The following is a 14,911-nucleotide window of genomic DNA, read 5'->3' as shown; positions in this document are numbered from 1 at the left end:
TATATATATATATATATTAGTGTTTCCCCGAAAATAAGACACTGTCTTATATTTTTTTTGGCGCAAAAAAACACACTAGGTCTTATTTTCGGGGTAGGTCTTATTTGTTTTTTGTTTTTAAATGTATAACAATCCAAAGTTAATGCAAATCCAAATTAAATAATCCAAAATGGCAAAGTTAAGGGCAATCAGGGGTGCCGCGCCTTTCCAAGAGCAATTTGATAACCAGAAAAAGCGAAGCGCGCTTTCACTATCAATTCCTCACAGGCGGAGTGCATTTGGTATCACTCCGCCTGTGACAGGAGCCGGTGCTATTGAGGAGGGATCGGCTTATGCGGCTCTGCTCCCTCCGGTGCCGCCTCGCTTCCTCTAGCCCTGGCTTCGCTGGCACCGCTGATTCTCTCCTGCGGATCTTCAGGTTCCCCCTTATGCCACCACCGGCCCTGGCAATGGTCACAACTAGGTCTTATTTTCGGGGTAGGTCTTATATTTTAGCAATTCCCAAAAATAGTACTAGGTCTTATTTTTCCGGGTAGGTCTTATTTTCAGGGAAACAGGGTATATATAGTGATACAACTTCAGCATGTCAGGAAAATATTGTGTGCCGAGTACACACAGTATATGTATAGCATCCCATCGCAGAGAAAAAGGTATGCTGTAAATTACTATCCTCTTTCTGTCATCTGGCTGTCTTTTAATGCTCTCTAAATCACTTGCTGAAAACAAATATTCGGAGAGCACAAAGCGACAACTCTTGATGTGGATACTTATTCCAGGCCAGTGACTCGAGATATGGTGACCGAAGCAATCAGGCAACTGCCATTTTCAGAGGGAGAAGTCAGCAATTGGAGTGTGTGTATATGTGTATATATAGATAGATCTATCTATCGATAGATCTGGCCGGAACGCACAGCAGCGCATTGCGGCCGGCTCACTTGTTTGTAGGGCATGAGGGAGTGTGGTGGGCCATTGAAGTGAATGGCACCAAAACCACGCCCTCCGGCCGCAATGCGATTGCCCGCACGGGATCGCAGGGCACATTGTGCTTGCGGTCCGGTGCGAACAAAATGCTGCAAGAACTATTTTGATCACGCAGCACCGGACCGCAGGCACAATGTGCCTTGCGATCCGGTGCGGGCAATCACATTGCGGCCGGAGGGCGTGGCTACGGTGCCATTCACTTCAATGGCCCACCACACCCCCTGCTGCCCCACAAAAAAGTGAGCCGACCGCAATGCGAGGCAGTGCGTTCCAGCCCGGAAACGCACTGCAACTGGTGTGAATGCGCCCTGAGATAACCTTCTGTATCTTCCAATCCCAGTGACAACTCTTCCCCTAATATATAAGCCTTCTGTTACAAGGACAGGAAGTAAGATGAATCTCCCCAACAGGGTCAGCAATAAAAGAACACAAGTACATCCTTTTTTGACATAAGCGTTTATGCTTCCCAAATCTATCGAAAACTTAAAACATATTTTTGCTGGGGTTGGAGATCAATGGTACTGTTTAACCCACTAGGGCTGCAACCAACTAATCGATAATGAGAATAGTTGTCAACTATTTCCATTATCGATTAGCTGGTTGGGGGGGGGGGGGGGGGTAGAGGAGGGAGGGGTTAAAACAGTGGTGGTCAACTTACTTCCTATAGGGTGTCTAAAGTGTGGCCCCTGACATCACCAAAGTGCCACATATAATATTAAGTGTACAATATGTCAGAGGTAGACAAATATGGAATTCAGTGTCCAGTCTGTCTAATTCAAGAGCAGCAGAATCTTTTTAGGAGCCAGTTCCATTCACAGTAACTTGAGAAAACTTCAAAAAAGTTAGGCGCCTGCTGTCATTTTTAAGACACATTAGCTACCTGGCTCCAGGGATTTGTCCAGCCCTGACGTACAGTATGCAATGATACAGAAAATGGTTAGTGGCTGTGGATATACTGGAAAAGCTGGTGAGAGACTACAGACATGCTACAGGAGAGATTGTATGTATGCCATCAGAGGCAGAAAAAAAAGAAATACAGAGAAGAAAATGCAATGGATAGTTTGGACAGGTTTTAAAAAGGAGAACTATGAGGTGAGTGCTTTCACTCACCTCATAGTTCTAGCCGACCTGTGACAATGAGACTGTCACAGGTCGGCTCAGTAGATTGGGAGGTGAGCAAACACATACCGGCATTCACTCGCCTCTCGATCCTGTCACGGCTCTCTGCTGTGACAGGGGAGGGACTGGATTCCCCCCTCCCCGATCCTCATGCGCTGACGGGGGAGCGGGCGGGTACAGCTGGCTCTGCCTCTAGATAGGCAGAGCCAGCTGTCAGTCACGCAGCTGGGCAGATCCCGGCATAATTGTCAGGATCCGCTTCAGCGTCTCAGTATACCGCGAGCAGCAGCTTGCGGTATACTGCGGCGTCTCAGTATACCGCGAGCTGTACTGAGCCTAGGGTGACGGGAGGACGCTAGTTTGTGTCCTCCCGTTACCCTAAGGAGAACTATGGGGAAAAGCCCTGACCCCATAGTTCTCCTTTAAATACTTTTTTTCCCTGGAGTTCTTCTTTCAAATATTCCCCACTCTTTTCAAGAAAAAAAATGCCTTTAAACTGGTTCCTTTTCTGTACACAAAAATGTAAAGGTATGTGAGCCCTGCAATGATTGCAACACCCTCCTTCCCAATGTAGGTCACAAGAACACAGTGAGCTGCTGCAGGGCGATCAAATACGTAGTTTAACCCTCTCGTGTCTAGAGAAATGTTCATCTACAGCTGGCCATACACCAGTAGAATTTCATTCCAAAAAGTTTAGTCTTTGGAACTTGCATACGATTTTATTATTATTATTATTATAATACAGGGTTTATATAGCACCAACAGTTTGTGCAGTGCTTTACAATGCAAGGAGTTGGTTATGTTAATATAAGGAGGAATGGTTAGTGAGGTCTAATCAACATTCAATCTTGACTGTACCATAGTGACATGGAAAATTCCAAGGAGCAGGATGGAAATTTTTTCTTGTTTCTTATCTAAAACGAACAACTCTAACCATGACTTCCATTTGAGAAAATCGTACATCGTGTAATGTCCATGTACTAGTCACAAAGAAAATTCCATTCAAGTAGCTTGTCTTGACAAAATTTGATGGGCTCATTCACACCAGCAAGCCATGCTGAACACACCACTGCTGGTGTGCCATGACAGGTACAGTGCTGAAGCACCAACCCCAATGGAGCTCATTTTTTTTCTCTGGTAGAACTTTATTGAAATGTCACTTGTGACATTTCTTGAAGATCTATCGGCACAGCGAACCATGCTGTGCTGACAAATGTACTCCACGCTGTACTTTTTTCGGTGCATACCATCACATTGGTGTGAACTGTGCTGATGTAAAACAAGGCAAACTGCCTTGTCTGTACATTGGGGCAGCGCTGGAAAAGTCCCAACACATCAGGTGTGAACTCATTATGTAAAGTAGTACTAAAGGCTGGGCATTTTATACCTTAAAGGTCCCAGCTGCGTGAGTGACAGCTGGCTCTGCCTATCTAGAGGCAGAGCCAGCTGTGCCTGCCCCCTCCCCAGTCCGATCCGCCAGTCAGCGCTGGCGGAGCGGGGAGGGGACAATCCAGTCCCTCCCCTGTCACAGCAGAGAGCTGTGACAGGATCGAGAAGTGAGCGAACGCCAGTATGTGTTCGCTCACTTCCCGATCTACTGAGCCGACCTGTGATAGTCTCATTGTCACAGGCACAGCCCAGGAGTAGGCACCCGCAACAAGGGGGGCTGCGGTTTGGGGAACAACTTAAGCAGAGGTGCAGAATTTCTATCACCCGACACCCAGGACATGCAGCTCAAGGCGCTGGGCAGGTGTTTTTTTTTTCTACATTTAGTCCTGCTGCAGGCAAAAAGCAGGGGGAGGCGCTCGCTCGTTTTGTACAAGTGATCTGGGTATCTGTACAGCCGCTCAGATCGCTTGTATAGCAGCTTGTTTTTTTTCTTTTATAAAAAAAAATGTTTTAAATTACGTCACATGAAAGCAAAAAAAAAAGTGTTAAAAAAAAAATTAAAAAATAATAAAACTAAAATAAAAAAGAAATCCCTAACAAGCACAATATGCATTAAATGGTAAATTCACTCACTGCTTACATCTGCCCCCTGTCTCCCTATCCGCACTATCTGTACCCCATACTGCCATCCAACGCAGCCCTGCGCTATGGATTTTGAATTTCCCTCGCAAATTGCAAGCACCTGTTGGTCAGCGCGGTCAGGTGACGGCGCTGACCAATGAGAAGAACTTAGCATGGTAAAATACACTTTTGGTTAAAATAATTTTTTGTATCATGACAAGTAGATTATCATGAGGGGGAGGTTAGATTGGGCCCCCGCTTTAGACCTTGGACAAGTAGTTTTCTTTTTAATTTCCACACCCCTGTGAAGGACCTTCAAGAAAGGCAACTTAAACAAAACAAACTGCAAAATCATGTAAATGTAGGCTTTTTCCTCATAAAAAGTAAAGAAAAAACCCCAAAAGGTTTAATATCACTTTAAGGGCTTTTAAATGAAATTACTTGGCATCATCAAATGCTCTGACATATGATTTTGATGAGATTCAAACAGTGTATGGTCAGCTTTATTTTTCTTAATAAGGCTGCAAAGTATGACCTGGCTACAACACATTCTCAAAAAGCTCCTAAAACACGAATAGGCTCACTGAGGTCATTTACTAAAACTGGAGCAGCGGTGCATAGTAACCAATCAGCTTCTCTCTTCAGTTTGTTCAGTTAGGCTTTGAAAAAGAAAGACAGAAGCTGATTGGTTGCCATGGGCAGCTGCTCCAGTGTTAATAAATTCCCCTCTATGAGGACAGAGCAGGAGTTCAGATGGTGATCTGTGACATTGATGAGCAGCTAAATGCAGATGGCCTGGGCTCCCTGCTCCTTCCCCATGACAGTAGCCATGACTAAGTGAATGCTCCTCTGCACACAGCCAATCACACACAGGTAGAAGGCTCACACCATTACCCTGAACACTGATCTACTTCTGTTGCTATAGAAATTGCATGTTCCAGTCACAGAACTACTACTGCTTTTCCTACACAGGTTCATAACAGGACACACAGGTAACCACCAGAGTGTGCAGTGCTATTCTGTGCTCAACTCGTGTCCTCACCACCGTGGGCGGACACACAAACTGTCCGCATAGGACATTCATGCTGGGAGCACAGCCGTTCCACCCTGCGTCTACTAGACTTCATCTTCCAGGGTGGGGTTGCTGTGCCCCTAAACCTGCCATGCCGGCCGGGCATTACTGTCCCCGAGCTACTTTCCCAGCCTCATGACACCGTCTATCCCCTTCCATATGCCCGCTCGCTCTCACCCATGCTGTCCCCGGTGTATCAGGGCCTCTCCCGGCTCCTCTGGGACAATATGTCTGACTAACGGAAGCCTCCGATGACAATCTAAGGAAGGCGCGGAGCGAATTTGCGTACGCAGACGTCAAAGGGCCCTGTGCGTGCGTGTCACAGGAATTCGACGTGCGTTCCAGCGTCTTAAAGGGGAAGCTCGCTTTTAATTCCCCGCTGGCCTTGTGATATAGCTGAGACACCGGCTGTGATCTGTGTTATGTGTAACATGACATTTTACTGCCCGAAAGCTGTGCTGGTCTATGGTTATAATTTTAAAGCTTGACTAATTTATTTGAGGGTATTTTTATTGAAAATGTGTGTTTGATAAACAGTTAGACTAATATCCTATGGCATAAAAAAAATAAAGAATACAGCTGCCACTATAATATTCTACAGTGTCCCTGCCTTAAAAATATATAATAGGTTGGGGGGAGTTGAAGAAGAACTCCAGGCAGAAATATTCTTAATTCTTCCAGTGGGGCTAACCCCTGCACTGCAAGGGTTAAGTGCTCATTTTGCTCTATTGATGAAAATAACAAAGTTATACTCACCTGATCCTCCGAGCTGGCTGACTGGCTGTTAGACTGGTCCCCGCAGCCTCTTTCTACTTCCGCTATGGCAGTCTATGGTCCTGTAAATCATCATGTGCAATACAATGAGGGGAATTTATCAAAACTGGAGCAGACAAAATCTGGAGTAGATGTGCATGGCAACCAATCAGCTTCTCTCTTTCATTTTCAAATCTTAACTGAGCAAACTGAAGAGAGAAGCTGGTTGGTTGCTGTGGACAACTGCTCCAGTTTTGATTATTTCCCCCCAGTGAGTGTATTCTTAAATCAAACTGATACTGGTCCCTATGTGATACACTTTAAACCAATTGATATATGTAATAATAACAATAAAGGTGATAAATAGTGTGAAAGACAAAAAAAAAATACTGGGGGTTTTTTCACAAAAGGTGTTTGTGAGGACATTGTAGACATTTCCCTGTTCCTTTTTTTTGTCTTTATTTATCACTTTCATTGTTATCAGGGACGTCGTGAGACCTGGTTTCACGCATGTTCACGATGACATCACACGCATGCGCGGCCGTGGAGGTCCCCTTTTCTCTCTCCTGCAACCTTTGGGTTCTTGGTCCATGGCCGAGTGCCCGACATTTAAGAGAAGATGACACCATAATGACTATCAATCATTTTGGTGTCACCCCTCCAATGGTGTCACCCAGGTGTGGGCTGCACCCCCTACACCTCCCTAGTGACACCACTGATTTTTATCACGTATATCAGTTGGTTTAGCGTGTATCAGATAGGAAACACTATCAATGCCCGATATATTTTTTTTAGAGGGGATGACACCCCTGTCAGTCATTTTGGTGTCACCCGGTTGTGGGCCGCACCACCCGCCCCCCCCCCTAGTGACACCACTGATTTTTATCACGTATATCAGTTAATTTAGAGTGTATCACATAGGGACCAGTATCAGTTTGCTATCTCTCTGATTTGAGAATACACTCACTACCTGCTTTGAGGTCACCCAGCAGCTTATGGTTTATAGATTTACATATTATATATAAGTCTGTGTTTAATTAGGTGTCACATTAGCGTAGTCCTTATATATTTAAATTTGAATGTTCAATACACTACATTGAAAGTGAGCATGCCAAGGGAAATGCCATTGCTGGAGCAGAGAAGGAGAGAGGTTGCGGGGACCAGTAAACAGCCAGCCTGCTCCAAGGTTTGGGTGAGTATATCTTTTTATTTTTGTCCTTAAGACTAAAACGGGCACTTAACCCTTGCAGGGCATGGGTAGTCATCTCAGCGTGCGGAGCCATGAATAGAGTGTACACTCCAAATAAAGTTAAGAAAAGAAACAAAACAAAAAAAGTAAACGGTGCCTTGTGTTGTAACAACAAGGCACCTCGGCTCACTGCTGCCAACTAGCAGACACAAGCCCCATTTTACCATGCAGCTAGTGTGAGCAAGACTTGACAAGCATTCCCCAGATTTCAAGGACAGGAATTGAGGTAAAATGTTCAAGGGGGATAAGGGTGACTCCTAAAGTAAACCTGTAGTGAAATCCAACACTTTAAAACAACTTTCTAGCAGGAGAGGAAGTTTCATAAGGCAGACATCCCAACTCTCCTGGACGCTCCTGGAGTCTCCTGCTATTAGATAGTGGCTCCCGGCCGCCCGGGAGAGGAGCACTTCCTCCCGGAAAGGTTTACTCTGCTCAATCGAGCAGAGTAAACCTTTCCCTGCAATGTCTTCTTTTTTTTTCTGACATCGGGAGCCGCGGCCCGCCGTCAGTCAGAAAAAAAAAAAAGTCATAGGAATGCATAGCTAGATTCCTATTGGCTATTGCACTTTGCAATAGCCAATAGCAAACTAGCTAATGCACTGCCCACTGCTGCTGTCAATCAGCAGAGGGGAACCTGAAGTTTTCTATCAGGTCTTCTTCTGGTGATTGAAAGCAGCAGAAGGCGGGTGCAATAGCTAGTTTGCTATTGGCTATTGCAAAGTGCACCTCCCTGAAATGAGAGGGACACCTCCCTGAAATTGCTTCTTTCAGGTTGGGATCCCTGCATAAGGTGCCAGGACAAAGCTTCACTTTTACATGTTGATTCCCAGAGCTCTGCTGAAACACCTATGTAAAATTCCATTTTCTTTTCTAAAAGTGTCCATAAATGTCATGCATTTTTGTTTGCAGTTCTCCAGCATGTACAGCTGGGCAAAGCTTCTCTCAATCAGTTTTGGAGCTGGAGATTGTGGAGCTAAATGGACCCGGAGGGTTTGCTTAGGGTCCAGAGCAGGCCAAGAGTTAGCAAACATGGAGCACTTACTCCTATGTAACCATAACAGTATAAAACACAGAACCCTGTTGTTGTTGACATTTCTCCACAGCTGAACTCCTGCCAAGTTAATAAAACCATTTCCCGATCCCCTACAAAGGTCTAGTTAATAATATGCAAATAGTATTTGAGGAAAAACTATCAATCACCTTCTAAACCTTTCTGCCATGGAAGGACTCTGGAAAAAATTTATCGGTCTCAGTGAACACTACTCAATTTACTATATCTATACCTGGGTGTACAATAGCTTAATCAATACGCTGTAGATACAATAAATAAAATAATAAGTCATGTGGGGTACTTAGGGGTCTGTTTATAAACATTATGCAGGGCCCTTCACCCCTGCAGATTTCTGTGAATGGTTTGGGCAAATATTGCCAAGAACAAATGTTCTTAGTTGTTGTAATAGTAATACATTGTGGCCAATAGATGGAGTGTTGGAGCATAGGAAATTGATTAATTTGAGGGGATTAATGAGGGGAATTTATCAAGAGTGGAGCGAACAGAATCTGGAGCAGCTGTGCATGGCAACCAATCAGCTTCTCTCTTTCATTTTAAAATCTTAACCGAACAAACTGAAGAGAGAAGTTGATTGGTTGCCATTGGCAGCTGCTCCAGATTCTGTTCGTTCGTGTCACCCCACCCTCCCTCACCCCTTCTATAACATTTTACTCTTGGGTATGCCCCCTTATTTGCATACTGACCATAGTGACCGTGGCACATCTCAGGTCAAGTTTAGGTAGGTTTATCATCTTAATATTCAGGTACGTATCAGTGAGGCTCTGACTACATACTACATCCAAACTAGGAAATGCAATATAGTGGCTGTGACGACATGGTGATGAGTTTATAAGTTAAATGTGTATTGGTGTTGAGTTATGTTTGAGTGCGTTATACTGTGTGACCTGGTTATGAAAAGACTATCAGCACCATCCCTCGTTATCTCCCATTGTTCTCTGAGGGAGCTCAGAAATGACATTCTGGCCAGGCTCCTGCTATGGCTGTCTGGAGCTCGTTAGCAGGGGAAACCCCGTGGTGTTATGAAGATAGATTGTCTGGGGAAGGCAAGGTGGATGTGATGGGATTATAATCTGATCTCATCACTTGCTGTATAAAAGGTTGCGCAGTTGCTCAATAAATCAGAGTTTGTTTCACCCTACACTTGTGTCTCGACCAGTGACTGGGGAAACTGAGAGCTAAAGATCAGCGGGTTGCAATATCTTCTCAGCAAGGAAGAATACAGCGGCGGACATACTTATCCTGAGTACCGGGGTCCGTCACAGTGGCCATAATGTATTATTACAACACTACATTCCAACTGGGAAAAATATATTGGGAGAAGGACCCCACTGCAGTGCTGGTCAATGGGAAGTATTCCCCTTACAAACCACAGGTTTCAGTAGTTACCAGAAACAGGAGACGCCAACCTGGTCCCATGCCACTGCCTCTGTCAAGTGACAATGCTGCCCAAGCTTTGTGAGCACCATATCACAGGAAATTAATCTGTGCTGTATATACTGCTCAATAAACTCTTAGCACCTACTGGAGAAACCTTGCTGGAGTAAGGCTGAAAACGAAATAAAACACTGCATTTCTATCTTTTATTGGCATTGTCATCATAAGTATGTCCATAGGCCCCTAGGTACAGCCTGGGGAAGGGATCTTAAAGGAGAACTATGAGATGAGTGATTTCCACTCACCTCATAGTTCTAGCCGACCTGTGACAATGAGACTGTCACAGGTCGGCTCAGTAGATCGGGAGGTGAGCGAACACATACGAGAGGTTCGCTCACCTCTCGATCCTGTCACGGCTCTCTGCCGTGACAGGGGGAGGGGCTGGATTCCCCTCTCCGATCTGCCAGCGCTGACTGGCGGAACGGACGGGGAGGGTACAGCTGGCTGTGCCTCTAGGTAGGCAGAGCCAGCTGTCACTCACGCAGCTGGGCGGATCCCGTCATCTACCACGTGCGGCGTCAACTAAATGTTTTGTTCCAGCTATAAATTTTCCTGGGATTGGTCTAACCCTCAGATAAGGAATTTTTACACTTCTGACCCTCATTTACAGCATACGTGTTACAGATCTGTGACTCAAAAGTACTGAAGTCAGACATCAAGGTGTCTGCAGCAGCTCCCATAACTCTCTAATGAGAATCACTTAAAAACGTAACAGAATAAAAGAGCTTTGGCAGCAACATTGGTGTTGCAGGGAATGGCGAACTCTTTATATGGTATGGCCCAAGATATAAGTGTAGATATTTGGCAGACACCTATATTAGTTTGTTTTTCATTTGTGTCCCCCTAAATCGGTTTCAGAACAAGATCCCAGCTTTGCGGCTTAAAAAAAACAACATCAGGCGGTTTGAGAGTAAAAAAATATTCTCTTGCTTTTAATTACACAAAGAACAAAGCAATTTGTAACAAAAATACAGAGCTTTGGTGCAGGGGAGGTCAGTTCATCTTCTGTTCAGTGTTGGCGACCCCTGTATAAGAATATGCCTTCCCTAGTACAATTCTGTCACGAAGCAGCTTGAAAAAAGCATAGTAATTACTGAACAGGATAAGAGCTAGAGAGATGGTATGGTGCCACTTCTCTGAGGAGAAGAGTGAATACAGCTGATAAAAGATAAGTAATCCCTCCAGGGCTGTTAATATGTTGAGGACCCGCAGTGGGTTACTAAAAAAAAACTGGAAAGGAAAAAAAAAATTAAAATTTGCAGACAAACCTCCTGAATCCTAATAAACAATCTCTTGAAAAAATATGTAAGCTGCCTTTGCTGACTTCCTTCTGAGAATGCTAGTTGCCTGGCTGACTCTTGATTGAATGATTTCTGAGTCCTTGACCTAAACAGGTATGCAGCCAGCAAAGTCAGAACCCCTGATCTGCAAACTTGTTTTGAGTCAGTGACTCAAAGTACGGAAGCCATGTGATCATCCTGACCAGCAAGGTGATTAGCATTTTCCCAAGTCAAAAATTGCAGAGTAAGTTTTTCTTTCAGTGAAGGCTTTCTTTAAAAGAAACCTGTGAGGATAGAAATGTCAGGGCTGCCTTTGCTGATTAGCTTTTTAAAGGGTCAAGTACCAGATCTATACTTATCATCTAGGCTTCAATACCTAGGTCAGTGGCCTGCCTTACCAAACATACAGGATTGAGGTTATGACTGGATTGTAAGCCCCCAGGGGCAGGGCCATCCTTACCATCTTGTCTTGAATTGTATTGCAATTGTAATGTCTTCCTTATATTGTAAAGTGCTGTGCAAACTGTTGGCGCCATATAAATACTGTATAATAATATTAATGACTTTTCAGAGTTCACCGATTACATTTCAATGACTAAATAGGCATTGAAGCCATGATGTGGATTACAACCTAGAATCTAACTAGAATTGGCACAATGGCAGCTCGTATATTTTAATACTTACGTGTCTACATTCAACAGGTCTACATTCAACAAACAGCAAATAAATAATTGTGCTCCTGTAACATCTTTTTTTCATTACTGAACATTCACATAAATGGTTCTGAAAAAACAAGTCGGCACCTATAGTTGTCTTCTGATAGGTTCCCTATAAGGCAACTCTGTGAAGAAATGTAATGCTGGCAAAAATTATATCCTTCAAAAAATGACATTGAATACTTCCCTCCCTCTGTATGCCGCATCCTTGAATACTCCAATGAAGTCTGCTGAAAGACTAACCCTCCCTGAAGTATTGATCTCCTGTGTCCCCCATAGTGCTCCTTGGTTTCCTCTACCATGCACAACACTGTGTAGAATAGTGTAGACGCTTCAGTCAAGTGCTTTCACTTCGATTAGAATGAGACACCTTGGGTCTGTTTTGCTGGGTTTTCAAGCTGTGACTCACTTTGGAACCAGTATCTCTACCTTAAATTCACTTTTACTGATACCACAACAGAGTTGCCACAATAAAAAGATTGATAGAAGGTACTGGGCTGTTTCAAGAAAGGAATGCTATGCTGGTGGCAAAGAATGCTTTCATATGTTTTTCTGCTATCAGGAAACCTTTGCACGGAATATTATAATCTTACAAGGAAACCACAAAATGAGGGGCACCAGACAGCTGACATTTTTTTTTATAATTCTATTGAGCCAGTCTTGTGATTCATGCACCACTAATCCCCCAGGCAGCAGTGAAGTAGTACAGCTTGGTCACCACCCGGCTGATTGGACTATAAAATGACTAAACACACTGACGATAGTCCAGTATTAGGCAGTAATCACTCTGCAGTTCAGTATAGCCTTAAAGTGACACTGAACTCTGAAATTAAATAATAAAAATAGCTTCTATTATATAATCAATGACTGTGTAACTTTTTTTTTGTCATTGTTCAGCTCTAAATGCTCCAAAACCCGTTTATATTTTTCTCCAGCCACAACTTCCTGCCAGAGGGTGGCTACTTTTTTTCTCCATGGTCCCGATGGGTGCTGAAAAGTAGCCACCCTCTGGTTCATGTAAAGGACTACAACATGCTGTGGGCATGTCTTCTCAGTACCCGCTCACAAATTCACCCCTCTAGTATATGCTCTCCCACACTAATATATGATCTTTCATTTCTCTCCTCCTGGCTTACCAAGGAGAAAGTGTGGGGTGAGCTGCTTGTGAAGAGATTCATCATGTGAGCTGTCCCCAGCCTCATACTCTCTTCGGAGTCTCAGCTCACATGCTGAATCTGGTCACACAGTCACAGAGGATACGCCTCTTACATTTAAAGTTGTTTTTCTGTGTAGATTGTTGTAAATGTGATTGTTTGTTGCAGATTTGTTGTAAAGCTGTTCTAAGTAGTTTTGGTAATTCAGAGCATTGCAGAAGATATTACAAGGAAAAAAACTGTCGCAGTGTGTATAGTGAGGAGCCAGCTATGTGAGATGATTCCTCTCTGCCTCATGGGAGTTGTAGGCAAAGAAAGATGTGCACGTGACCAGCCCCTCCCCCTGTCACGGCAGAGAGCTGTTACAGGATCGAGAAGTGAGCGAACGCCGGTATGTGTTCGCTCACTTCCCGATCTACTTCGCCGGCCTGTGACAGTCTCATTGTCGCAGGTCGGCTAGAACTATGAGGTGAGTGAAAAGCACTTACCTCATAGTTCTCCTTTAAAGGGAGCATATAATATAATACGGTATATCTACTAAACTACTGCCCAACAATTATGACAACACTTACGTGAAAACGAAAATGAGATACATCAGAGGGAACTGCCACATTATAGTGACCAACTGCTTTATAGACATTCTTATTGTGCTTTACCAGCACTCCCTGAGGCCACATGCATTCCTCCATCCACCTGCCAAACAAGGATTACTAAATTAGTCTTAAAGAAGTCATCTTTTTCGCTCACAATAGAAAAAGGACATGGAGACAAGAAGGTAACAGTATTAGTAAATTCTATGAAACACTGTGATCCAGAAACCTTATTCACTGATATCAAGACCCAACATAATCCACTTGCAGGGAGCCTGACTGTCTGGAGTTAACCCCGCATTAATCTATAAGGCATTGTTTGACACCCAGCAAGATGAAGAAGCTGTCTAAGGGTCTCTAAACTGGATGGGAATGAGTCTTGATTATGTGAATCAAGATCACATAGGTGAGCTGTATTCCTTCAATCCACTAACCTGAAACTCCTTTCTTAGTGAAAATTTAGATTATTTTTTTTCTGTGATCAAAACCAGCCAAGGTACGGCCAATAATCATGAAATAAATATGAACATATTAAGAAAAACAAACTTTTTTTCTAGGTCACTGACTGAACTACACATATGAAGATCTATGAAAGTAGGTTTTTACTTACGAATGCTGCAGCATATTGGAACAGAGTGCTGGATCCACCTTTTGCCAGCAGCCAAGGTGAGCTGCAGCCTTGTGAAGTAAATCACAGTACCGAGCAGGCAAAAGATGCTGAGTAAGGATTACAGAGGTGCTTAGGGAGACTTGGAGGAAGAGTTCACAAGACCATCGCTTGTCATAATATTGAGTACTCTGCAAAGAAAAAGAAGACTGAATGATTAGTCATTTTAAAGTAGTATAACTGGACAAAAAGACATGGAGAGAAAAATATAAAATCTGTTATATGACAACAGCATCACACTGTTCTGGTAGGTTGGCTGATTCACAATTGCACTTTGCTTAAATAACGCCTCTGCCCCACAATACAACTACAAAGATCTGTCCAACTTGTATTAAACAGTAGGAGTATATGTCAGGTGAGAAGACGGTTTACTGAAAAGCCCTCACATGAAGTATATTTTAGAAAGAATAAAAATAAATAAGTCTGATTTCACATGAGTTTCCATAGTATTAGTGGGCCCAAAGGAGAAACAATAGACTACAAAAACATACAAGCCCTGCTGACAGCAACACATTAAAGGTAAATGTTAAACCTGAATTACAGGCACTGACCACTTCATCTAGTTATGTATTCATTACAAATGTCATAATATGTATTTTAAATATAGATAAATCTTCTGTAATTCTCTGCAGAGAGGGCCACATACAAACACTTGGAATTTGTTGGCAGAAGGAGAGAGGAGACTAATGACCTGGTGAAGTCCCTTTATAGTTCAGTTACTAAAGCTGGGGATAAATCACTGACCAAGCTGCATTGCTTAACTGCAGAGAGGTCACTGACCTGGAAACAAGAGGTCACAAGACTGAATAAATAA

At 43.5% G+C, this 14,911-nt stretch overlaps 2 protein-coding genes across 3 annotated transcripts in view; both read right to left on the bottom strand.

The window, feature by feature from the left end:
• KPNA6 (karyopherin subunit alpha 6) overlaps positions 1-5,480 on the bottom strand; it is a 28,181-nt gene extending 22,701 nt beyond the window's left edge. The window contains exon 1 of the mRNA XM_018566560.1: positions 5,360-5,480. Within this exon, the coding sequence (XP_018422062.1) occupies positions 5,360-5,363 (4 nt within the window). The 5' untranslated portion in view covers positions 5,364-5,480. The remainder of the gene's footprint in view (positions 1-5,359) is intronic.
• A 5,113-nt stretch (positions 5,481-10,593) lies between these two features.
• TMEM39B (transmembrane protein 39B) overlaps positions 10,594-14,911 on the bottom strand; it is a 14,213-nt gene continuing 9,895 nt past the window's right edge. The window contains exons 7-9 of one of the 2 annotated variants that reach the window (XM_018566545.1): positions 14,041-14,228; positions 13,407-13,533; positions 10,594-10,920 (exon numbers count right to left, since the gene is read on the bottom strand). In XM_018566545.1, the coding sequence (XP_018422047.1) occupies positions 10,684-10,920; positions 13,407-13,533; positions 14,041-14,228 (552 nt within the window). In that variant the 3' untranslated portion in view covers positions 10,594-10,683. The remainder of the gene's footprint in view (positions 10,921-13,406; positions 13,534-14,040; positions 14,229-14,911) is intronic. The other variant, XM_018566546.1, reaches the window with a different exon arrangement.

Source organism: Nanorana parkeri, unplaced genomic scaffold, assembly GCF_000935625.1.
Source record: "Nanorana parkeri isolate BGI_ZX_2015 unplaced genomic scaffold, ASM93562v1 scaffold959, whole genome shotgun sequence".
In the NCBI taxonomy this organism is placed as follows: domain Eukaryota; kingdom Metazoa; phylum Chordata; class Amphibia; order Anura; family Dicroglossidae; genus Nanorana; species Nanorana parkeri.
The sequence above is the reverse complement of the archived record's forward strand: the minus strand, read 5'-3'. Positions and strand labels throughout refer to the sequence as shown.